A 25453-nucleotide genomic window follows, 5' to 3' on the forward strand; every position below is an offset into this window, starting at 1 on the left:
TGACCAAAAACATGTCCACACAAACAGATTTTCAGACCTAGCCCCCTTTTTATTTCAGCCCTGACAAGTCTATCATAAAACGTGATGGGTAGTGATGTATTTCTTTATATTCTCCAGATGTTCTGTTCTGATGAAAGACTCTAAGCTCAAGAACTGCTCGTAATGTGTTTGAAACATGATGATCAAATTAACTAAATTATTACATCAAATCAAACACGTATGCCTCGAGTAACAAAATATTCAAATTAAGTTGGACTCATGCAAACTAGGCTGATACATTTTTCAGTAAGTTTCCCCATGAGAACTTTCTGTTTGAGCTGTAACTTAGTTTTCACCATAATAATGCTCTTCATTTGACTTTGTATTTTAAGTATAGCATCTTATTAGTTATTGCAGCATTCTGGTGTAACCCAGTTGCATTCATTTTACATTTTGCACAAGATGTAATAATGTTTCTTACTTATATCAATCTCATCCGCTCACAGCCAGCCCAGAAGGTTAAAGACCCACCAATTTGTATCTTCTGCCTGGTTTGAAACAGAATACATGCTGCTAGAGAGTAATCCTTCCCCCAAGGAGAGCTCCATCAATCTTTCCCCGACGAATAAACAGCCCTCTGCTTTGAAGGACACAGACAAGTCCAGGTTGGAGGCTTCATAGCTGTCAGGCTGTTTCTCATATATAACAGCTGGCTGCATTGCATTATCACACAGATGGACATGTTCCTGTGGCCCATAATTTCTGGATGCATCCTCCTCTTGTTGAGCTGTATTGCTATTCCATTCAACTGTCATGTGCTCAATTAGTTTACCACTGGAATTCAGTTAAGACTTTATTTTGAATTGATTTAGTCCAATAACAAAGTTGCCATCTTACCATAAATCATATCAACTGACTCCTCTTCAAAGATCATAGTTCACCAGCATTACTTTGTGTGATGCAACGTGCTGCTGATGACAACCAAAAAAAATCCCTGAAGGATCCGACAGCATGTAAATGAGAGGTCAAGGTTGTGCAAGTCTATGTAATTTTGCATCTTGGCAGCTCTATTGGTGAATGAGTCAGGTCTTCCTGTTTTTCCTGCCTTCTGGGAGGTCAAAATTTAGAATGACAACGCTTTCCTTCCCCCGCCCAATATATTCAGCTCCTCAGTGTATGTTTTCTCCTTTAAGTGTCCTTTTATTGTCAGACTGTATGGTGAAAAAAGAAAAGCAAACTCATGTCACTGGCATATACTTGTCTCAACAAAATGGATTTATTCATACTCAGGTCTGGCAAGTGATGTGAATAAGAGATTTTTTTTCCTTTTAGAAAATGATGACATTTCTTGCAATGTGTGAGACACCTATTTAAAACTGATCCAGATGTAGGTCTGACACAATGATGTGACACCAGCTACAGTGTACTAACGCGGTCTTTTATTGTAATTGTTGGGGCAAACGTGCCTTATCAGTTACTGACTTCTTCTACTCAGCGGTTTTCAACTTGAAAATAACATTTTCTGATTTACAGTTCTCGAAGAACTGTCACTAAATAAAAACCCAATTCCAAAAAGATTTGGATGTTGTGTAAAATGTTACGAAATAAGAGAAAAAAAAAAAAAGAAGCAAATATAAACATATAAGCTCATCTTGAATTTGAGCTCAAAAAAAGTTGGGACAGCGGCAACAAAAGACTGGAAAAGTAAGTGGTACTAAAAGGAAAAAGCTGGAGGAACATGTTGCAACTTATTGGGTTCAACAGATCACCGGTCATGAAGAGAGCACCTTAGTGAGGTAGAGTCTCTCAGAAGTAAAGATGGGCAGAGGTTCAGATCAATGCTACAAAAAAATTGTCCAAAGAGCCGTATGAGTCTGGAGACTTTTCTATGAGCAAAGGACATGGCAGAACATCACTACTGAATGTCTGTGGTCTTCAGGTCTTCAGGCAGCACTGCGATAAAACCAGACATGGTTCACTGCATGGGCTCAGGAACACTTCCAGACACCACTGTCAGTGAACAGAGTTCACTGTGCGATCCACAAATGCAGGTTAAAGCTCTATCATGCAAAGAGGCGATATGTGACCATGATCAAGAAAAAGTTGCATCTTCTCTGGGCTTGATTAAAATAGATTGAGCCAAAGTAAAAAAACTAGTCTGTGGCTACATGAATCAAAATTGAAAATCTTTTTGGAAAACATGGACAACACTTCCAACGAATTAAAGAGGAAGGACCATCCGGTTTGTTATCACCTTTCATTCTAAAAGCCTCTGCTTCTCTGGTGGTATGGGAGTGCATTAGTGCCTATTGAACTGGAACTTGAACATCTGGAAAGGAATCATCGGTGCTGAATTGTATATCCAGGTTTTAGAGCAACGTATGCTCCCATTCAGATGACATCTTTTAAAGGAAAGAACTTGCCTATATCAGCAAGATTAAGCTAAACCACATACTGCATCTGTTGCAACAGCACGGCTTTGTAAAGAAGAGTCCCAGTACCGGACCTTTCACCATTTAAAAAAAAAAAAAAAAAGTCTCATCATGAAACATTCCTCTCCACCAGCAGGTCTCCTCAGTTCCCAGATGTTTACAGACTGGGACTTTTACTCAGAGGTAAACACTGTCAAGTCCCAACTTTCTTTTAGATGTGTTCCAATTGATCTTGAGTTAATATTTTTCTTTAAATAGTAAAATAGGTTTTTATTTTAAATTTATACTGCTCCCCAACCTTTTTGGAAAAGGTTTTGTAATTTTCTTGATCTACGCATAAAATGTGAAGTATTGTAGCTTAGCAATAAGGATATTACCAATGTGTCAAACAATTCATACATTGTTTTGTGTGCAGTTAACCCAGTTTCTCTCAGCCTTTTTTTTTTTACGACTGTCTCACATTCATCTTCTTTCACTGAACTGAACTCCAGCTGTTAAGAATAGACAAAAGAGGGACAGATGTGCTTACTGACCCTCTTACATTGCTGTTCCAGGTGAATAGATACACCTGGAACTCCCTGATCTCTGGACCACGAGATGAGCTATGGGAGAAATGATCAGTTTTTAAAGGACAGTGTTTCTTCAGTCAACTTTGAAGAAAAACAACATATTGCTGTCTCATTGGTCTCAGTTTTAAACATATGTATTTCAAAATGACACATATATATCCTTCAGTATCATAAACAGTAACCTGTATATGATAGGAAATGCAGTGGGCCATATAAAAATGATTGTGATTTTATTTTCTCCCACAGTATTTCTTCTTGTGGGTGTGGAAATAATGACAGTAAGTAGAGCATAACTGATCTGAAAAAAGTCATCTCACGCACCATGAATTGCAAAGAGGAAAAAAAGGTAAAGCTTTCAAGCTTTGTGCTTTACAGTCTCCGTTGAGAGATTCATACAGGCAGATCTGCAAGGTGTTTTCAGTTTCATCAAAATATGACATCTTCCGTTACATCAGATTTTATAAAACTTAAAGGGACCTTCTTTCCAACTGGCGAGAGGAAAATTGTTGAAAGTTTGTAACCAGCAGCAAGGGGTGTCTCTCATGCAGGAGCCAAACATTACAACAAGCTTTACCTTTTTGTGAATCACAGCTGAAGGAGCCTTTCAATATTTTTCAACCTTGGACCCGCAACTACAAATGGCTGCAGCATAATCCAAGGACATTTGTTTGCATCAAAGTAAAACAGATTATTTTTGCGGTCGAGCTACTGTGTTTTTGTATGGCCTGAATCCTGATCGACAAAGAGTCTGCATGAGATCTCTTTGCTCTTGCAACAGCAATTGTCTTCAGAAAAAGGTCGCTGGTGTTGGATTTTCCTCTCTTAGAATGTCACTGCATGCAGAGTGATGTGTGTTTACATCCATTTGTAGCGCAAATACTCACAGGCCTGGAAAGGTGTAATTCTAATATCATAACTCGGAAATGTGAGAGCACCAAGTGTGTTTTCTTTTTCTACACTTTTGGTACTTCTGTCGCATGAGACACATTTGTCAATCATGTTGTAACATTTTGAGCCCGGCGGTGACAATTAAAGGGCTTCCACTGAGACAACAGCCTCTTTTCTTACATCGTGGAAATGTTCAAGTTTAAAGTTTTTGCTCTGTATTGGTCCAGTACTAAAAATCTATGTCCCCATGAATCACTTTGACCCACCCCCCCTTCAAAAGATTTTTTATCACTTTCAGGATGGTTATAATGGTTGCCACCACCAAGGGACTTGTTAACAACTTAAGCCTCGTTTCCACTATGCAGTCCGGTACGGGTCGGTTCAGAACGGTTCGCTTATTTCAGTGTTTCCACTACCACGAAAGCGTACCAGTCCCATGGTACCCGTTACCATTTTAGTAACCCTTCTGCTTGGGGTACCTAGCACACAGGATCGGTTCCAGGCTCTTCTCTCCATTGTTGGTGAGGAGGCTGTGCAGCGGGAGCTCGATGGCGCTGTGCGAAACGAAAAGGTTTCCCAGCTGATTGTTGTAAAAATGGCAGAGAGTGGTTTAAACCGGACCGCGAGCCAGTGTCGCATTAAGCTGAAGAAGATTGGGGGTGGTTCGAAATTATGGATGTTATTTGCTGTTATTTGCTATTTACGCTTCGGCATGCACTCCGCCCACCCCTGAGGATCCACTTTGTACAGTGGGAACGCAAGCTGACCCCAAAGCGACCCGACCCGTACCGTTCCAAACCGAACCATACCGGACTGCATAGTGGAAACGAGGCTTTAGTCCCAATCTCTTAACTGAATCTGAAGCTTTCCTTACATAATAACAACAAGAATAATAATAGCAACAATGATAATAATAATAACGAAAGATAAAAACACTCGAATCCCCAGAGATGATAAATCCCTGAGTGATCGATTGAGGCTTAATTGAAAATTTTTCAAAACAGCCTGGATGCTTAAACACATTTGCACGTACTTTATGCACACAAAAGAAAAGTAGACTTTTGTACAATATCTCACTAAATATATTTACATGACATACAATTCGCCATCAGTGCAATACATAGGAATGTTGCATATTTACCAAATGTTAGACTCTTTCCTTTATGAAGAAAAATAATTCTAGTGACAGAAGCTGATAAAACTAATGTGTAAAGTAACATGTGCAACTTTCATATTGTTAACAGCTTCACAGGAAATAAAAAAAAAATAAAATCTCTGTACCACCCTATCAACAATCCAGTATTAAGCATTGAAAAAGTAATAGATCACATGTACATATATATTTTCATACATGTAATGGATTGCTTTTGTACAAATATTTTATATAACTTTGGCAGTTTATCAGGAACAAAGTTATCGGAAAAATATGAAACGATAATATCAAACTGCCTGCAATGTCATGTAAGCTTGCCTTCCAAAGCTCATGTTCACAGTGGTCATTCAGAAAGGCTGGAAGCTGAAAGCCGAAAACGAAAAAAAACACGCCAAAGAATAAAGTAAACATTTCCACCCTTTCTGCTAAGACTGCTAGCACTGGAGGCTGTTGTCATTGTTGTCATGTTATAAAATTACAAACACCTATGAAGGTTTACATAGCAGTCATCGCCATTTAAAAAAACATGGTCTATTTTCAGGTCGACTTAAAATACAAACAGTTTGAAGGCAAGGGGACAGGACCCTGCTCGTCGGTCACTGTGGAATCATGGGAGAGACATGACCAAGAAGAGGACATGCACAACAGTGCAGTGTGGAAGAACGTGAAGCCAAAAACAAGTATGCAAAATGAATGACTTTGCGACAATCAAAACGCCACACGGTTAGAAAATGACTTACACCAGACAAAATAATCGAGCAAATTTCAAACATACTAACTTCACCATAATTCATAGACGTCGATTTTGTTCTTTTTTTCCACTGGTTTGGCACTTTATTGGAACAAATCTCTGTTCAAAAAGACTAAATGTTGTACAAAAGGTATCATGTCTCATTAACATAACTTTTAGAATATAGTACTTAATAGTAAGCATACGGTAAGTAAACACTTGTACATACTGTAGTTTTAAAATGAACATTCCAACAGATGTTTTACACACATGCACAAAAACAAACAAACACAACTCTCTCACTCTTGTTGCCTTGCCACACTTGGGGCTCCTCCGCTTCTCTTTGGCCAATCTCATTATGATGCTGTTTCCAGCGACTATCCCACAAGAACAACTGTTGCTACCTCTCTATCCTTGCCAAAATCCATCATTTCTTTTCTATCGCTCACTGAAGACAACACAACTCTTAACACTGCATTTTTGTTCCACATTATGACACTTCTTCTGCTGAGCGTGTATCTGTCTTCAGACGCACAAACTCTTTGGCCACCTCATCATTGGTCCTTTGAGAGAGTATCCTCATGATGGTGAGGCCTGTTTCGTCCATGCAGATGCTCTTCACCAGCGGGTAGCAGGCCGAGCAGCTGCCCTTGTCCGCTAGCTCTCGGAGCTGGATGACAGTCATGCCGATGATGCGATCCTCACGGGCAAAGCAGTAGTCCTTTACGGAGATGTGCAGCTCATAGGCCTCTGGACCGTGCTCGTTACTTAGAATACTTGGAGAAATGACACGAAGACATCAGAGATATAAAACTCAAGAGTTCAAATATGTGTACACAATGCAAAGTTAGAAAATAATTATCACTGAAATAACCAACATGTGTGATGAGGGGTAAAATATTTTTACAGAATGAAAGCTGCACAGATACTGTCAAGTAAGTTGTGAGTCACTTTTTATCGTATGAAGTACATGAAAAGCTTAAAGTCTCCATCTGGGGACTTTTATATGAGAGGATACCGCTTGCTTTGTAGATCTAGGCATTCAGTTTTCAACTGAATTTAACCTGTCTGCAAACTCGTCTGGTTTGATGACATTTCAGACATTTGATCAAATAATTTCCCTTCATATAATTTCCCTTTGGGATAAATAAATATATTAAATCTAATAAAAATTTCATTTCATTTCCCCAGTTGCGAGCGTCCTCATTTTATGTCTAACTAAGATGAGACAATTCAGTCAGATTTTGTGGGTGAAATTAATGCCTCTGACCAAATAAGCTAATAGTCTTTATGGGGTTCATTTGAAATCATCCCCATCAACTGAGCAACTGTTGTCATTGGAAATAAAGTTTAGAAAAAAGAAAAAAACAACTCCACAGCAGAAGAAGCAGAGAGACCCAAGAAAAATGCTATCGGAGGAAGTGAGGAAGATGAGATAAAGTGTAGGAATGAGACAATGGAAAAGAATACACACTGGAATAGAGAGAGCTCAGATAAAAAAACAGGATGACAGACAGAGAGATGGCTTCACGATTGCTATCAATAAGTAATAACTGATAATATCTGGAGCTCTGTTTTATTGAGTTTAATTTGCTTGCCACCATTGGAAAATGAAAATACTTTAATAATGAAAAGAATACGATCATGATCATTTCTTCATTTGCTTCTGTGTCAGCTGTAAATCAGAGGAGACTGAAGCTGTGGTTGAATCCTACAATAAAACTAACGAAACATGTTCAGGTATTCCCTTTAGAGCTGTATTTAGTGACTAATGCAGAATGCACAACTTTACAATGGCAGCGTCTTCATTCACATTATGTTATTCATCAGCGTTTTAAATGTAAGTAATAACCTCATCATTATGATCCTTCTGGCACAATTACATGGAAATAAGTTCTTGTAAAATAATGTTTGGCACTGTAACATGTACAATGTTGATTTTCTGTTACACATTATTTCTACATGTAGCAAATCCTTTGAAAAATGAAAACCAGAAAAAGCTAATCTAATGACAGGTGAACAATGTTTTGATTTTGTCTTTTTGTGAGTGTTTATTTATCACTATTTTATAGTATATAGAATATGCAGTTTTATCCATGTTAGGTCCTGTAACATTAGCCAAGATTGTCTTTTGGTGGCCTCTGGCGGTGTCACTGTGTGCCTTTTCAGCATGGCAACAGATGCACACGCACAGCTGTGCATGTGCAAGGCTCAGATGGAGATATGTTTTTGTGAAAGTATCGTTACATCCCAAAACTATGCTGGGAGTCAAAGAGCAAAAAATGAGCAGATTCTTTAATGATGCCTTAAGGCAGATAAAATGCTGCAAATAATATTATTCTCCCTCCTTCTAACTAACTAGAAAGACACAGGATACTCACTACTGGAATGTTTCATTGTACTTTGGTGACCAATTGTTATTCTTGGTCTTGGTGCTGAATTTGCGCTTCTTGTCTGCCAAGTGTGGACCAATGGCGTTGACTTCGACAAATGGCCGGAACATGGCGTTGGTCTGCCAGATGAGGTTGTCAACTCCGACCACTGGGAAATACAGAGGAAATAGATTTAGATAGAGGCATTTGTCAACAAGAAATATAAAAGATACTATGAATACACATAGTAAAAAATCCATGTTTACCATTGTATCTATTCATATATTCATTAGTAACTGGTCGTATGTACATATTGTTAAATCATGCAGCGATACTATCAGAGTAAGCAGAAACTATTTTCTATTTCTGGAACAATAATGGTAAACATGATTGATAGGGACTGACATCAAAGAACAAAGATTTCTTGTTAGATTCAGCATACTGCACGGACATTCAAAAAAAAAATATGCAAGAGGTTAATCCGTTATTAAGAAGACAAGATACAATGTGCAGCCATATTACAAACAGTATTACAAAAATGCTAAACTGCAGCACTTCATCTAGTAATAATGGATTTGCCTTTTATAGAAAGCATATAGTTATGATTACCATGGCAACCTAATTGCCAATCATATTGTCTAGTTAGTGCAGGCACTTATTATAGCTGTTTGCCAGCTGTAATGCATATGGTGCTGCCAGGGGGGAGGCGTGCTAGATAATGTTGCAGCCACTGTGTGGGTGTTGAGTTGAATATGTGTTACCGAAAATTAATCATGCCTATCTTAACAAAACTGAAAAATGTACGCACTTTCCTCTCAGAACTAAACATTTAAAAATATATCATACAATTATCATGAGCACAAATCCGTTCAAGACTAACAGAATCCATACTATTAATACATGATAAAAATATTAGGTGACTGGAGTTGGTGTGTTGCACATATCAAATTACAGTTGGCGAAGTTTACGGAGATGGCAGCGGGGCAACAAGAAAATCCGAGGCCCGGAGATGTTTGAGCTAAAAACGAATGTCAGCAAGCTCACGTTTAACAGACAAAATGTTTACCCTGTTCATCATGTTGGTTTAGTGTGTTTGTTCAAACATTTGTTAATTAGCACTTCACACCAAGTACTACTGAAGGTTGAGGGAATGCAAATGTTTTCTTAATCAATGTTGTTTTATTCGATATATATTCTCACCTCATTTCCCTGAAACACATCCAATCGACTGATGACATCATGTGATCATCAAACTAATCAATTCTGTTCTCCAAAATTTTACTGCAATCCATCCAATAATTGTTCCCAGTTGTTGCCAGTCCTACTCTGCCATCCCTAAATGTATGCTGCGGCATAAGCTTTATGATAAAATAAGAGTTTACTCTAATTGATGAACAAAACATTTTTTTTATCCTCAACCAGAGAAGACTATGAAACTGCAGAGCAACCACAGTTACGGTTTTCTAGTTGTTCCTTTCACATGTTTCTTTATTTTTTTTTATCTTTTTGCCTGAAGGAACAATATACATCGCTTATGATTGTGGTCCCAGCAATCCAATTACCACACATTAGATTGGATTTTTGAGCTATTTTCAGGGGAGAATACATTTGAACAGAAATGAGGGAAAGAAGGTTGGAGTGTAGGAAAAAAAAAAAAAAAATCTCACCCTTCACGCTGACTTTGTGCTCTCCTGTGCCAGGGTGAGAGATGAGATTCACTTGCATTGACACCTCCCCCACTGATCCACTGGATGACTGACCTGGACACACACCAAAACAGCAACAGGAGAATTGGACAGAGGCATAATGAATATCACAAGAGGGAGAAAAGGGGGGAGGAAGAGAGGAAGCCAAGGAGAGAAACATCAAGACCAGAGAGAAAGAGAGGATGCAAGGAAGTGATCCAAAAATGTGGGTGAAGCTTTTTTTGTACATGAGGTACCAGAAATACACCCAGAAAGCTGTGTATAAACACATCTCTGTGACAAAGCAAAAAACTAAGAAAAACAATAGGGGGTTGACTTGATTTCACGCTCGTGGAGCCGAGTATCAGGCATTGCCAGGTTTTTCTTTTACAACAAAGTAACAACAAGGGGAAAAAAAGCAAACAGCACACAATGTGTCTGGTTTGAAGATCACTGAAGATGCATGTGGTGTAAAGAGATCTGCTAAATAAATAATGTTCTACATGATGATATCAAACTGTTCAGCTCAACAGAAATGCAAAGCTCTGCATTTGACTGTCTGCATGCCACTCAGGTAGAAACAAAAACAATTAGCAGAGGTTGATCAAAAGCATCAGCTGAAAGGCGGGAATATCCTTTTGGGCAGCGCAGAGGGGCGCAGTCGTGTTATAACTACAGTTAATCACAGCAAGAAAAACATTTGCATAGATTGCTGACCATGTGTCTCACATTCCCAAATGGAGGGAGTCCTGCCCATTTTAGCCGTCTCGTGTTATAGCTGTCCCCTAATCCAGGACAAACAGATGTTCACCACTGTGGAAGGCAAGTGCTGGTGTGGTTGATGAAAGGCCGATGTTAAGCCAATAGCTAATCAATACCTACCAAACATGCGGTGCCCATTATAGCCGGTAATGAAGAAACAAGCCTCAAGATTTATTGTGATGATGCCCCTGCAGAAAAACAGTGCTGCTGCACAGCCTGTACTTAAGGGAAATTTACAGAGCAATACCATTGTACAGTATGTTTCCCTCAGCTGTCAGCTGATATAATGGTATGGGTTGATAGATTCTCTATGTTTTCTGAGGGTCTCAGGTCCATAAATAAATAAAGACTTTCAGAGTGTACACAGTAAAATGGACAACTTCAAAGACACGAAGAAGCAGATTTTGAGTGAGATATATAGTGCTCATCAAAGATAGAGGAGAGCATAGGTAGATACAGCAAAGACTGCGGTGAGCAGGGTCAAAAGAATAAGTCAGAAAGTTGCCTATAAAAAGAACAATTGGTTGTATTCATTTTTGCTGACTTCATTTTTGCTGACTTGGTCTTCCATTAACTAAATTTTTTTCCACTGTCAAAGAGTGAGTTACTTTCAGCTGACTCTAAGCCACTGATCAACAGAAGTTTATAAGCAAGAAGCTGCAGAATATTTAAGTCAAATTACTGTATAAAAGATTATAATGTATGTCCACTGTAGCATGAAGGGGCTATACAACCTCAGCCCGCTCCCTAACAAACACAGAAACGCACACATGCTTCAGAGGGTACACTTTGCAGGATTAAACCAGTACAATCTGTGGACTAAATATGTTGCTGGTGGAGCACAGGGGTCTGTAATTAATGAAACAGTGCCCACTGTGCAACATCAGGCATCAGCACAACTCCACACTGTTTACTGACCTAAAGCACATCAAGCACCTCACTACTTCCACATATAGACATCACAGCAGACCACCTTGGATAAAAAGTGACAACATGGTGTGAAATCAGGGATGGGGGTGGAATGAGATGAGGGATCTAGAGCAGGAGGAAGAGGAAAGAAACAAAGAGCAATCTCTAAATAGCACACAACAAAATGCTGTGCATCTATGACCATCTGCCAATCAGTGAGAGCAGCATGACTGGTTGGTCTGCTGGCTGCATGGCTCACGAGCTTTCTCCTACAGCCTCTCCACTGTCCTTCTGCCTGCCTCTGGAGCGTTCTGCAAGGCTGAGCACACTGAAGCAACAAGGATCTTCGAGCTTCAGTGCCCTGCTGGGCTGAATTCCCTCCCGGGCCTCTACGGACACCTGAGGGGTTTTCTGCCTTGTTACAGAGAGATGGGGAAAAACTGTTCCATATAGAGACAGATGAATAAGACAACCCATGGAAGTGGGTCAGTGATGACGGAGAATAGAGAGAGGAGAGTGCACAAAAGGGATTTTTATAGATTTACACTAACCCATTTGTCATGACAGTGTTTTTATGTGTTTCCAATGAGAGAGAAGAGGCAAAAGAGCATGAGAGCAATCAAGCCTGAAAGCACATGGGGTCAAGAAGTCACAGATAACTTTGTTTATGTGTTTGTTTATATTTATGTTTTCACTGTGAAACAGAAAAAATCTGATCAGTGAAGGGGATGAATGCATGAAAATAAACACATACAATAACACGTACACAATGCAACTATAGTGGACTCTCATTATTTTAATCTAAGAAACATTTATCTAAAATGCATGAGGTTATTAATGTGAAAGGCTGCAGTCACGTTCAACATAAACTGCAAAATATACTATCTGGTGCCATAGAAGTACTATATTATAGCTTTGCAATAATGACAATATGCCTGGTCCTGCAATAGACTGGGGACCTGTCCAGGATTTACCCTGACCCATATCCAATTGCAATGATATGAATGAATGAACAAATTAATGAATGAATGACAACCTGTGCTTTTGTTTCCACGCATATTTAACCCTTTTCAAAATGCTTTATTTAAATCTGAACCTACTCATATGAGACACTTTATGGACATGGCAAACAGCTCTAAACTTAACATTTATATTTGAAAGCCAACTCCTCTCCGCATTTGAAACCTTGCTGAGCCGGATTCTGGCTCGGTGCTTACCTTGAGAGGTTTGGGTGCATATATGTTTCTTGATCAAGGCATCTGTAGGTTGAGTGTAAAGGCTGAGCGCATACTTGAGGGACTTCATATCAGGGCTCTTTTCAAGAAAGGTTTTCTTCAGCCCGTTTCCTCCTGCATGGAAGTATTGCTGCAAGAAAACCGAAGCCATATCAGCTTGTTATATTGTATTTCTCAAGATAAACTTAAGACTTTCAAAGAACTCCAGCAAGGAAGCCTCTTTCGAGTTTATGCACAACAGCGAGCTGCATATGGCTGATAAATAAGAGTTTTAGGATTGTATGGACAGTATGCATTTGTAAAAACATGAGACGAGGCAAGAGACAGCAATAATAGCTACTTCTGCAGCTAATTACCATGCATTTGAATCTAAACCTTCTGCCTGGATGGTTAATGTGCATTTGTGCTGATAAGCTTGATAGCTGACGGCAGACAAGGGTTTGCCTTCTTTTCAAATGCTGTCACCAATCCTACATGTGGAAGGTGGGCTGGAGGCATAGACTGAACTTATTAAGAAAGGAAGTGTTACTGAAAAGAAGGGATGATGAATGTAAGAACTCTGAGACACAATTAAGAACGCCTTCTATACTTTTTGGTTTGTGCCTACATGCTGAACTAACTTTCAGCTGTAATACATGACCATTACAGGAGCAATGGTATATTTATTAGTGTTCACAGAGGGTCTGTTTGCGTGACCCAGGTTAAGGTATACACTAATCTCATATCTCTAGTAGCACTGGATGAGAAAATGCAGTGGACAGACAAAGTCCCGCAGTTGGCATCTGAGCCACACTATCCTCAAGAGACAGACAGTGACACCCTGCTAGAGAAGGTGTTTGCAAATATTTTTTGACTGGTGTCAGGTCACTGCTTGGCAGTGACTCAACACAGTAGGAGGCACTGTTTTCTACCCCACCGATGACTCATAAGTCATAAAATATGACCGACATGTCTCTCATGAACTCTACATAAAAGTTTTACAGGGATGAATCATGGAGGGAAAAAATAAAATCACGCACAAAGGGAATGCGTATAACCCTATTTAAGCCTCTGTCATTGAAAATGTTGATAAAGCTGCACTTTTTTTTAAATAAATGATATCCAATTGATTTATGGATTCGCTAAAATTATATTATAGATTGCTTGTTTGTTAGCAGGATTAAATCAAAGGGAAGGGTTTACATGGAAATTCTAACAGATGTCGAGTCCTGCTTGACTTAGAAGTCATGTTGATGTTGATCCACATCCAATTGCATCCACGCGTCCGGGATTTTTTAAATTCAACCTTTGCTGTGGTATCGACTCGACTGCTTCGGATCTTTTTTTAATGGTGTTGCAATAGTTTAACTTCATCTATTTTTGACACAATAGTAGGGGAATGATCAACAGGATCAACATTTATAGAATGCATATATAAGTGTCTCTTAAGTGTTTTGTCTCATTTTGCTGAGAGTAATTTCAATTTCTTAATCCACTGTTACTTAATGGGGGAAGTTCGTTTTTTTTAAAACCTGGACCTTATTTCTGGCATAAGAATAGCCCCCAATAACAACAACACGGCAGCTCTGAACGAACAATGCAACAGTACACGTTCATTCATTCATTCGTCTTAAAGTATTGGTGAAATAAAGACAGATGCCTTATTTAGAGGCTGTATTGTCTGCCCTGTTCTCCCCCGTTATTTGGATATACGTGGATCTCGAGTGATCTAAATAGCGTCCGAAGGATGCCGACTTTCACAAAAATGTTGTCAGTGAGTAGATGAACGTATTTTATGCCAGACATAAGGTCCAGGTTTAAAAAAAAACAAAAAACTTCCCCTTTAAGTTTATTTAAATAAGGAGAAAAAAAGCCATGACTATGATGCCACAGCATTGTGGCTGATACAAAAATGTACACTTCTAAGGTAAGTGTTGCTTCATATTGGAAAATGCTCACACGGTTACTGGCAAAAAAAGTCTGCATGCTTAAAAGATCATGGTTCTGGCGAAATCCCTGCCCACAGCCACATCTCTGAAATATCTCCTTGTCTTGTCTACTTTGCACTTCCTACTTTATTTCTGTTGCCTCTTATATCCATCATGTAATATCTTTCAGTTCTTTCTTTGTTTTTCGTGTCCTTTTACTTCTCAGCTTTTCTTCTTTGTGGTACATTGCATCTAGGTGTGAACTTTGTGAGAGTGCACTCCTTTCATCTCACACCTATAGTGCAACTTCACATCTGACAACAGAAAACAGAAGAATCTGAAACAGCTTCCACTATCACGGTCATGTTAGAGTTAAAAAGTAGGTGGCAACATAAAGTATTATTTAGGGAATCTCTAAAATGGATGACTCACATCTCCTCAATCAGTTGGTACATTCACCCATTATCCTAACCATTATTTTTCGTAAGTCCTGGATAAAATGATTTCAATGGCATAATTTGAAAATGCATTTAAATGATTTGCTTATGCAAATCAAAAGACATGGTGTATGTGGTCACATTTAGCTAAATGAGTCATGCCCATTTTTAGATTATTTTCATTGGCATAATGCAGGTACTGTAACTTTCTAAACAACGTTCCTTCAACTGATCAGCGGATTCTCTTTAGTTAAACTGTGCTATGTGACAGTTCTCATTGAAATACTGATGAAAGAATCCCAGTGACGTGATTGATCTAAACCTGCAGATGATACCATGGTGACAGTAAAAAAAACAATTAGTTATCTCAGCACCTGCAGTGTTTCACCAGAGGAACTTCATCCTAACTGTCATTGTCTTCCCATAGAACTTAGACTTCTAATCATCTCATATACATTCAAAAAGAGTGCAATAAAATGACAGTAAAATCTAATGTCACACTTGGTTTTTTTTGGGCATTTTTTTGTGCACCTTCAATATGACGGGCTATGATTACATCATTTAGATCGATATAGAATCACATGGAATACAAGGCTCCACTTTGACTCATTAAGTAATTTGCATATCTTTGATCTGCTTTGTGTACCTGCTCAGCTTTCAGTCCAGCTGTCATGTATGGCAAACATTAAAATCTGACAGAAAACTTACCTTGATAGTGGGAAGCACGAGGTCCATGGCGGCACACTGGCGTGGCGTCAGACTTCTGGCTTCTTCTCGAATGACGTGCTCCTGGAGAAATACCAGAGTGTGAATTATGGCAGCAGGCAAAATGGTACTATGTGTAATGTTTTGGCACAGGGAATCTTTTAAATGGCAATATCTGGGTGAGGCTTTCTGAAGACATAATCCATTTACTGTTTAGAAACCACAACCAGATGCAAACACTAAGGGATAGACTTCAGCCTTGCTGTCACTCATCAGGACAGAAGAAATCAATTTTAATCCAGAAAAATGTTTTTGTCAATTCTTATTGGAGTTTTCCTGATATGGGAATTGATTTCATGAAATAACTTCCGCCCCTGCCTTATTTCCCAGGTGTTTCCCTCACACGACACAGCCCAAATACAATGGGTCTTTTATGCAACTAAAATTCCTGACTCCAAATCTGCAGCGTTTCATGTTTCCGACCAGTGTGTAGACGTTTGCATGAACTTGGTTTTGGATTTCACCCTTAATGTAACCACAGTGGAAGATGCCTATCCTAACCCAAAGGAGAAATAAACATAACCACAAATATATTCAGTTCTAATCGGGATATTGTGCAGTCCTTATCAAAGTGTGTTTTAAATACATTCAATGAGATAAACACAGAAGGACAATGCTTTAAATTAACAACCCTAAATCAATCAAAACCTCTGGGATCAAACTAATTGAGACGTTTTTGACAGAATAATACACTTTTTGGATAGATTTTTAATTTAAATGATTTTTAATTTTATTTTTCAACTACTCTTTTAATACTCAGAAATACACAATTGTGTATTCCTTTAAGAATATGTATCTTCTAACTAAACCCTGGAGATAAATCTGGAAACAAAAGAGAAAAGAATGGATATTGTGCACGTCAAAGAATATGATCATTACTGTGGTTTATCGCACAGAATTATGTGTTATAAACAAACAGCATATCAGCTGAAGAAGCACTTCTGCTTTTCCAGTGGACGTATGCCTGTATGTGAGTCAAATGAAAGAAATTCCAATAAACCGTTTCTGGATGTGACGGATCTTAACAAAACAAAACAACAAATAAAACAAAGTGGATAAAAGATGTCACATCCGAGAATTTGCACAAACTGGACTACAATACATGAGAAAAAATTGTTGAGCTGAAGATTATCAGTAATAATCGTGAATAACAAGAGAGTGAAAAAGCTATTTAATGCTTTTGGAGGAGGACAGAAACACACCCATCTGCTTGCTGATGATCAGTATCCAGATGTTGCCTCAGAGGACATCTGATAAAACTACGCACAGTGATGAGGCACATTCATCTGTAGCTATACTAGTCAAACACTCCATTTGCACCCTCTACATATGACTCAGAGCTAAAAGGCCTCCCTGAGGTACTGCAGCTTTTAGTGAAACCACAAAGTAACCAATGATCCATTCCAGTGCCTCACTACACAAACCTTCAGGCATTAAACTCCTCCAGACTCATCTGCAGTTAAACACCTGCTTACTTAAGTTGCACCGATCTGTGTTGTGTAATACCAAAACCTTTTAAAAAAAAATGGTCTTATAAGACTTAGTTTCTAAATTATTAATGCCATCCATTTTTTCACTTTTTTTGGTTTGTCTTTCTGATAACGTGTCAGTGAGAATTTAAAGCAGAGCTGCAACAGTATACCACGGTATTTCTTTATAATTATAGGTTGCTGTTAAATCTACATTAATTACACACCAACAGGTAACCACAGCAGTTAACATTAACAGCAGCTAACTGTCATTTTCCAGCATTGAACAGTATTTCCTGAAAACCACACTCCTTTGCTGACACCAGGAGGGTAGATAATCACAGTTTTAAGTTAATAGGTTTAAATAGGTTTGAGACTGAAAAGCAAAAAAAAAAGAAAGAAAAAACCTGCTGAGCTAATTCATTTTGGGGAGGTTAAATTCATCTACCACCACACTGAGTTCAAGCCATAACATGATAATGAGCATGTTACTGCATTAAGTCCAGTAATGCTAAAAATCGTACTGAAATATAAAATTATGATTTGATTACTACATAAACAAGTAGCCTTTAAGAGACTTTGAATTAAATTGATCGAGTCTCTGCTGCCAGTATTTTGATGATTTACAGAGACATCTGTCAAAATGTAGCCAGTGTTAACGATAACTACATCTACATCTGATACAAAATTATACAACCATGTTATTTTATCATATAATTACAGAATCTGCGAATAGGCGGGCATAATCAATCTTTCACCTGAGCATTAAATGAATAGTCCCCTTACAAAGAATAAATTAGTAGTCTCAGTGGTGGAATATGTTCACTCTGTTTAAGAATAATCAGAGGAATACCTTCAGTTTGGACAGCTGACCCAAGTCCTTGGCAGCATTGAAGATCATCTGAGCTCCCTGCTGCCGTACAAACAAAACGGTTTCCGTTAGAACAAATACATAAGGAAAAGAAACCAATTATGTACTAGATGAGTTTGTAAATTAATTGATTTATGAAAAAAATAAGTGGTACAAGGCAAGGCGATGTAATGTAAAACGTAAAATTAAAAACTTTACTGGTCCCAGTGATGACGAGAAAACTAAATAAATGAGATGACACACTTACTGGAGGGCTTAATAATTAATTTGGGGAAAATAACTAACAAACAAACAAAAATAAATCAAAAGAAAACAAAAACATTCCACGTGTTTGAGAATTTAGAGATGCCACGTTATTGTGAGGGTGGAGAAGGAGATGGAAACAAAATGAGAAGAGTTCAAGGAAAGGGAAAACGGTGGATAATTGATCAAACTCACGCTCTGGTCACTCAGCGGAGGCAGAACAATTGTTCTCTCAATGGTGTTAAGCACAATTTTCCATAGCTCTTTGAGGACTCGTTTCAGGACTGTCTTCTCACAAATCTTGGCAAAAAGCATCAAACTGTGAAGCAGCAATGAGAGCTTTAGGTCAGGTCAACACTTGCAGCACGTGGCAGACTGAGGTAACTGTTTTCATAAATAATACTAAATAAAATGAAAACAACGTCTGTGACTCACAGAATATATGCAGTAGCTTTATGCTTTAATCTCACCCCATTGTGCAAGCAGGGTCTCAGAGACAGGAGGAAGGATTTGTAATTTCCATATCATTAAGAGGATTCCCTGTAATACCCCAATGGCTTCAATGCTGCTTTGACAAATACTCCTCAGAGATCAACTGGAGCATGTCACTTCTTTCATAAAGGCCGCTCAAGTAAGTCATAAAAGTAAATAAATAAATAAAGTTGACTTTATTGACATTCACAAGAAATGTGTCTGTCTGTCTGTAGATAATAATACCTTTACATTTTAAGGGCCACATATAAAATAATAGCTGGAATATAATGTTTAAATCAGCTTTCATTGTGTATGAGGGTGAAATATGATTAATAAATGATCAATGGTGAACAGGATTATTTGGTTTCTTTAGAATTAAAGGTTTTTGTAGTATTTCTTGGTAAATCTATATAATGTGATCTTTATAAAATCTTTATAATTCATCACTTACCTCTGCAACTGCTGTCTTTACACAGCTATCCATATCTTTATTCAACATTAGTTATGTTCATGATTAATTGTAACTCTATACTTAGATGTTTATTTATAATTAATTTGCTGCAGAGAGTGACATTCACATAAGCACTATTGGACAAAACAGCCTTACATGTACCTTGCATTCAGTAGATACCCACTTTTTATCAAGAAGGTCCATCAGAGGCCGGAGGACAGTCTCTGCATCCATGGCTGCGTTGCTCCCTTTGGCTGTACCTTTCATTTGAACCAGCTCCTGGTTCATCTGCTTCACACAGTCCTCGATCACAGGTTGGAAGCTGTGCGATTACAACAGAATTTCTTTAAATTGTATTTCTTATTCTAGGCTCCAGCAGTCAAAGTTAGCCACTTTGAGCAAGTGCTAACTCACTCCTGTTGTTGCTACTTTAAAACTGAAAAGATTTTAAGCGCAAGGGTCTCTTTTGTTCAAGCTGAAATGTTTAGCAACTTGCTGTGCTCACTAAGCATGATGCACAGCACGAGCGTGAGCCATTTACATTTTAAATACACATCTGTCATAAAGTAAGCAGCTTTGTGGACAGAACAAGACATGAGTGGGGGCATAAACCTATTTAAAATGATCTGTTGCAGACACCAACACTCACCTGGAGCCAAACACTCCGCTGAGCTCATCCAGCACAGTGTTGAGTTTATTCTGCAGCTCCTTTAGCAGATCACTGGCCTCAGCATCCAGCTGTCAGAGTATAGGAGTAAAGTACAACACTTACTTTGGTACATCTTTGCACTACATACCCAAGCCCTCACTGACTAGAACTCTGTATCCCTAGAGGTTGCCTCAACTGTGGTAGGGGCGCTGGAGGGGGGTAATGAGCACAAAGAAGAGGTAACCTGCCATGCTTGTGGGCTACCTTTCATTCTGCCTGCCACCTGTGCTGAGCGGTGCTCTGAATACCAATGGACATCTCACCTCAGACTGCAGCACTGATGACGGCTTGTCAAGTCATAAAATGTAGGGACATTTTTGTGCACTATTACCCAAGTTACAGCATAAGGACGAGGCTCTTAGGCAGCTATAAGTCAGGGGATAAGCCTCTCAACCTGTAAAACCCAAAACACCAATTATAAAAAGTGTAGCAACGTGTAAAATAAGTGTGATAAAGTGAAATACATTGTATTCTCTTGTCGTTTTTTCATCACTGTCAGATCACTCTGGACCTTTCAATGAACTTTTAATTACTAGCCCCAACAAAATAAATGAACTAAATGTATTCACAAAATTCATATGACCATGCATGGCATGTCTCTGATTTTCTGAAGTGCCATATTTAAGCATGTGCATGTGATGGATGTGCAGGAAGATTTATGTTTGTGTTCATGAGGCACTTTGGACATATTTTGAAAAAATGCATGGATGGATTTTGGACATTTGTGCTGTGCTGCAGGGGAACGTACTTGTGTCCATAACTCCATGTACTGGTTCTGAGATGACTGTGTGAGGTGAGGCACCGCATTACATGCATGACAGATCCCCACATTAGGCCTCATAAGCTCAGCCATGAAGCCGCTCACCTCACACATTCTAATGGTGGATGGCTCAGCTGGGAAGCGGATGTGTGAATTTTTCAACATTTTATAGCTCTTGTTATTCTGCACACATGCCTCTACCTGCAACATGGGAATGGCAGATTTATAACTCTGTGTGTTCAGATGCCCACACATGAATATTGCTGTTCCCTTATTGGAAGTGACTGTGGAATTCTTTTCTGTCATACAGAAAAAAATTGCCCATAGAGGTTCGAGTTCTTTTCAGATATTTTCAAGTGATGGCAAATAAATATTGTTGACCTTGGTTTTGTTATCAGCTTCCACTGTTCTAGGGAAAGTTTTGGATTAAGATCTAATCTTTAGTTTGGTAGTCTCAGAAATTGAGATCCTTTTTATTGCCAAAAGAAATTCACACCACTGTTAGATAAACCAAGAAACCAGGCACCTCCTGATTGCTGGCATATTTCTAAACTTTGTGGTTTACTTGGTAAACTTGATGTTTGACGATTGCAATCCAGATATAAATGTCTCCACTTAAAGCAACACTAGAGTTCGTTTGTGAACCTTAAAAACTATGTGCTCCTGACTCGTTTTGAAGTGCACTGACCTTTGTTCTGCACATTCTCAGGCCTAAAACTGCCCTGGGGCACCCAGGTGATCCAGGAGATCCAGCAGTTCACAAGTTTTGTTTCCAGCCTGACACAATAATGTCTGACTTTACAGCACAACGTCATACACCAACTGCTAGACATCAACATATTTGAGCGTAGAAAAAAAAAAAAAGAAGAAGAGAAACAGACACTTTTGCCATAACAAATAATGTTGTGTCTGTGTGTGGTGGTGGTGGGGGGTTGTTTGATTTGCTTGGCTTTGAAAGTAAACAATCATGAGAAGAATACGATATAATCATTTCTCCCTCTGCACTGTGTAGGTTTTAAATCAGAGAGGATTGACGCTGTGGTTGATTCCTGTAATAAAACTAAGTTGAAACATGTTTATATATTCCAGATATTTACTTGGTGGTGCTCTGTAGTTTGACAAAAGGGAAATATTTAATATTACAACAGCAGAGTGTTCACACCCTTTATGTTTTTTTTACAAATTAAACTATAATAGATCTCCTCTTTAGCATGAATTCACGTATATAGCTGTGCATGTGCAGGGCTCATCCATTTTTACCACAGTGATGTTACATCCCACAAGTGTAGGGTGAGCCACGTAGCAAAAATAATGCAAAAGTCTCTAGTTATGTCTTAAAGGCGTTCACAAACATATCTGTAATTCAGCAAAATAGGCAGTTAAAAGACGAAGGTAAACATTATGTCTTGGATTTCCCCATGAAATATAATCGTCTAGGATCAAATGAAGAGTCCGATGCATAGCATTCCTTATTTACTGTTGACACTGAGGCTAACTTCAAGAAATAAAGAAAATTCTAACTTTCTTAATTAAACTTTATACAAAGAAAATGTCATGTTTGGAATTCATGGAGCACCTGGCTCATCCATGGTGGCTGGTTTCTCTCGACACTGATTGGCATGCAGAGTCCTCCAGGGTATAAAACTCTCCACTGGCTGACAGCCTATCAGCTGCGGCCCAGCTTTGCTTCACTTTGCCTGTTTCAACAATGCAATATCTACTCACTAGCAGGCTGTTATTCCACTGCACAGTTGGTCCAACATGACTCACAGTGCCAAGTAAGGAAAGGTTTAATAAATAGCCTTCTCTAAAGTGAGTGAAGCGTACAAGCAAACAGGGCAATAACCAAAATAAAGTCTTCATACTAATCTAGGGAGATCAGTCCACAATGAGTCCATAAATGGGCATTGTACAAGATTACTGTTAATCTCTGTTATTGGTAGCACTATGATAAAAGCTCTTGGTAATTACATTGGATCTCTGGGAGTTGATTGCTGATAGAGAACTATTCTGTAATGGATGGCCGAATGTGCTGGGAGAAAACCAATAGGTAATTCCCATCTGAAAAATTCTTTATAAATAGCCTTAAAGAGAAGTTACTTGAGGCATTCTTACATACCTGAGTGTGCATCAACATTGTAAATTCAAAATCAGATTTTTAAAAGGGAAGGTTAAGTGCCATCATGCTTCAGAAAAAAAAAAAACTAGGAGTGGTCCCGGTTTAGATCTGCAAACAGTTAGGCGGTGGCAGTAGCACCTCAGCTGAGGGCACAGCTGGAGAGTTGTTAGTGTTTGAGAAGCTCATTAAACACAATCTGAAAAATCCTATCGGAGGCATTGTGACGGCAGCTTGGGGAATGGAGAGAATATCAAAACCACAGCCAGCAACTTGGAGAGCTTCTGACTCTACTGTTTCGATCAGAGTAAAAGGAGAACAACGACCTAACGTAATATCACACTTCTAAATTAGCTATGGCTAGAAAAGTGGCAAAAAGAAAAGAAAGCTAAAAATAAAGATGGAATCTGATGGTTTGAGCCAGTAACCCCGGAGCTCAGTGGACGGTGAGCTGAGCAGTTTATCCAGAGGGGTGAAGGGTGATTCAGATTCCGTATGCTCTGTGGCACATGCTGCTGAAAGGGGAGGGAGTATGGTGTGAGAAGCAGAGGAGCGTGAGGGGAGGTGGCGTGGCACAGAGGGGAGGGGGGCGTGCTTAGTTTTATCATTTGTTAAATGGTACAAAGGGGTGTTGATGAATCCTATTACACACACCTTACAGAAGGACACAACCCCCTCCTCCTGGAGACAGAGAGAGAGAGAGAAAGCACAAAAAGGATATGGGGGGAACAGAGGACACAACGATAGGAGACAAAACGCAAGGCAAGACAGGTGTTAGACACTAGAGAAAAACATGCATTTAAGGTATAGGAAGCTGTTAGGGCTGCTTCTCAAGTTAGACTGACACAGTGACAAGTTGACAGGATAAAAATAAAATCACCCAGATTTCAAACGCAACACAAAATTTAGTAGCCTGACTACGTCATACTCACGATTCTAGTCAGAATGTGAGTCTGATACCGCTCAATAGAGTTTTGAGTATGGGGCGTGTTTCAACCGAACCAGGAGAAAAAATGCCTCTTCGCTCAATTGGATAGACCTACAACCAATCAGAGCAACGTAGTATGTGACGTAGATTAAGCGACACACACTTGTTGTAGGAAGGACGGCACAAACATCTTTTCAATCGATAAAAGCCTTTTTCGCGTTCCTCTGTTCGTCTTTCAAAATGAATGCAATGTGGAGATCCTGTAGAACAGACTCAATGGCAGAATCTACACACCCTAGCTCTCCAGCGGCAGCCATGTTCAGCTCTTCAGTGACGTACTCGATAATGTCCCTGTTGATCATCTGTCCATCATCGTATAAAGCCCGCCCTGGCAATCTGATTGGGTCGACCGATTCTTGGTCGGGCATAATGATTTCCCAACTGTGCAGAGCCAGACCGAACTTCCCGACCAAAACTTTTATGGGCGGGGCTAAGTTCGGCTGGCACCCAGGCTAAAAATTTAGGGGTTTAACTCAACATTTACAAAAATGGTAAGTGTGTTATACATGTGGAGGGGATGGGGGTTACAAAGAATGTTACTGCAGAAGAGTCAAAGAGGCAGTCATCAGAGAGGTGATAGTAACAGCAGACAAAGCTACATGTCAGAACAGTTTAAGTGCATTACTGATGAAGGGAGTATAGGACTACTCTGTTGGGTCAATTCACTTTCAGTTCAAATAAATAATAATGACAGAATTCAGCCCAACAGAGTGCTGATCTCAGAGAGGAGGTTTAAGTTTAGGTTTAATTAGCCAGCTCCACCTTTGCTGAAGAGCTGAATCCAAAAAGCCCCTGAAATGTTGCTCTGATGTTGACCTTGTGTTTTGTCTTTCAAATGAAAGAGAACAGATCAATGCAATATTTTATCCTATGAATTTCTATGACACAAAAATATCTACATATTGTATCAGGTTTGGAGAAAAAACTCTGGTCTAAATTGAAAGTGAATTGCCTTGAACACAGACAGTGTAAACAAACACTCAAGTATGTACAGACCTGTTTGCCTCCCATGGACTCAAACATCTTTTCCAGCTGGACACGGAGCTGCTGAATGTTATTGAGAAGGATGCAGGGCTGCAAAAGAGCAAGAATGAATATCATCTGATTGCTCTGTATAGATATGTGTATTATTCAATGTGCCTGAAATATCTTTAATGATGATACCCTGCGAAACCTAACACGTAAAATTCCATCGCTTACAGCTGTTGGCACTGTATTGTTACAGTTTGTAAGCTTGTGACTAGCTCATGTAATTGAAAACACAATAAAAAGTGTCAGAAAATTCAGAAAGGTAAAAACTATAAGATCCATCAGTTTTGATTTCCTGACACATCATCCATACAAAGAGGCAACGTCTCTACAGAACAGTCAGCGGGGACATGCAATACATAACCCAAGGAGAGAAATGTCTGCACTGAATGTGTCAGGCATTATCGATTCACAGCTGCACAACACGCTTAACGGATGACAGACATTTATCACTCTGTTTTTCATGGAAAATAATTCTTTATGTTATGTTGTTTATGTTATCTGCCACAAGAACGACACA

At 39.0% G+C, this 25453-nt stretch overlaps 1 protein-coding gene across 1 annotated transcript in view; it reads right to left on the bottom strand.

The window, feature by feature from the left end:
• Positions 1–4532: 4532 nt before the first annotated feature.
• unc13c (unc-13 homolog C (C. elegans)) overlaps positions 4533–25453 on the bottom strand; it is a 114474-nt gene continuing 93553 nt past the window's right edge. Inside the window, exons 24-34 of the mRNA XM_075464239.1 lie at positions 24901–24978; positions 23571–23597; positions 19981–20069; positions 19516–19653; positions 18602–18725; positions 18146–18205; positions 15767–15847; positions 12697–12844; positions 9791–9883; positions 8133–8292; positions 4533–6527 (exon numbers count right to left, since the gene is read on the bottom strand). Coding sequence (XP_075320354.1) covers positions 6242–6527; positions 8133–8292; positions 9791–9883; positions 12697–12844; positions 15767–15847; positions 18146–18205; positions 18602–18725; positions 19516–19653; positions 19981–20069; positions 23571–23597; positions 24901–24978 — 1284 coding nt within the window. The 3' untranslated portion in view covers positions 4533–6241. The remainder of the gene's footprint in view (positions 6528–8132; positions 8293–9790; positions 9884–12696; positions 12845–15766; positions 15848–18145; positions 18206–18601; positions 18726–19515; positions 19654–19980; positions 20070–23570; positions 23598–24900; positions 24979–25453) is intronic.

Source organism: Odontesthes bonariensis, chromosome 1 (assembly GCF_027942865.1).
Source record: "Odontesthes bonariensis isolate fOdoBon6 chromosome 1, fOdoBon6.hap1, whole genome shotgun sequence".
NCBI classification, from domain to species: Eukaryota; Metazoa; Chordata; class Actinopteri; order Atheriniformes; family Atherinopsidae; genus Odontesthes; species Odontesthes bonariensis.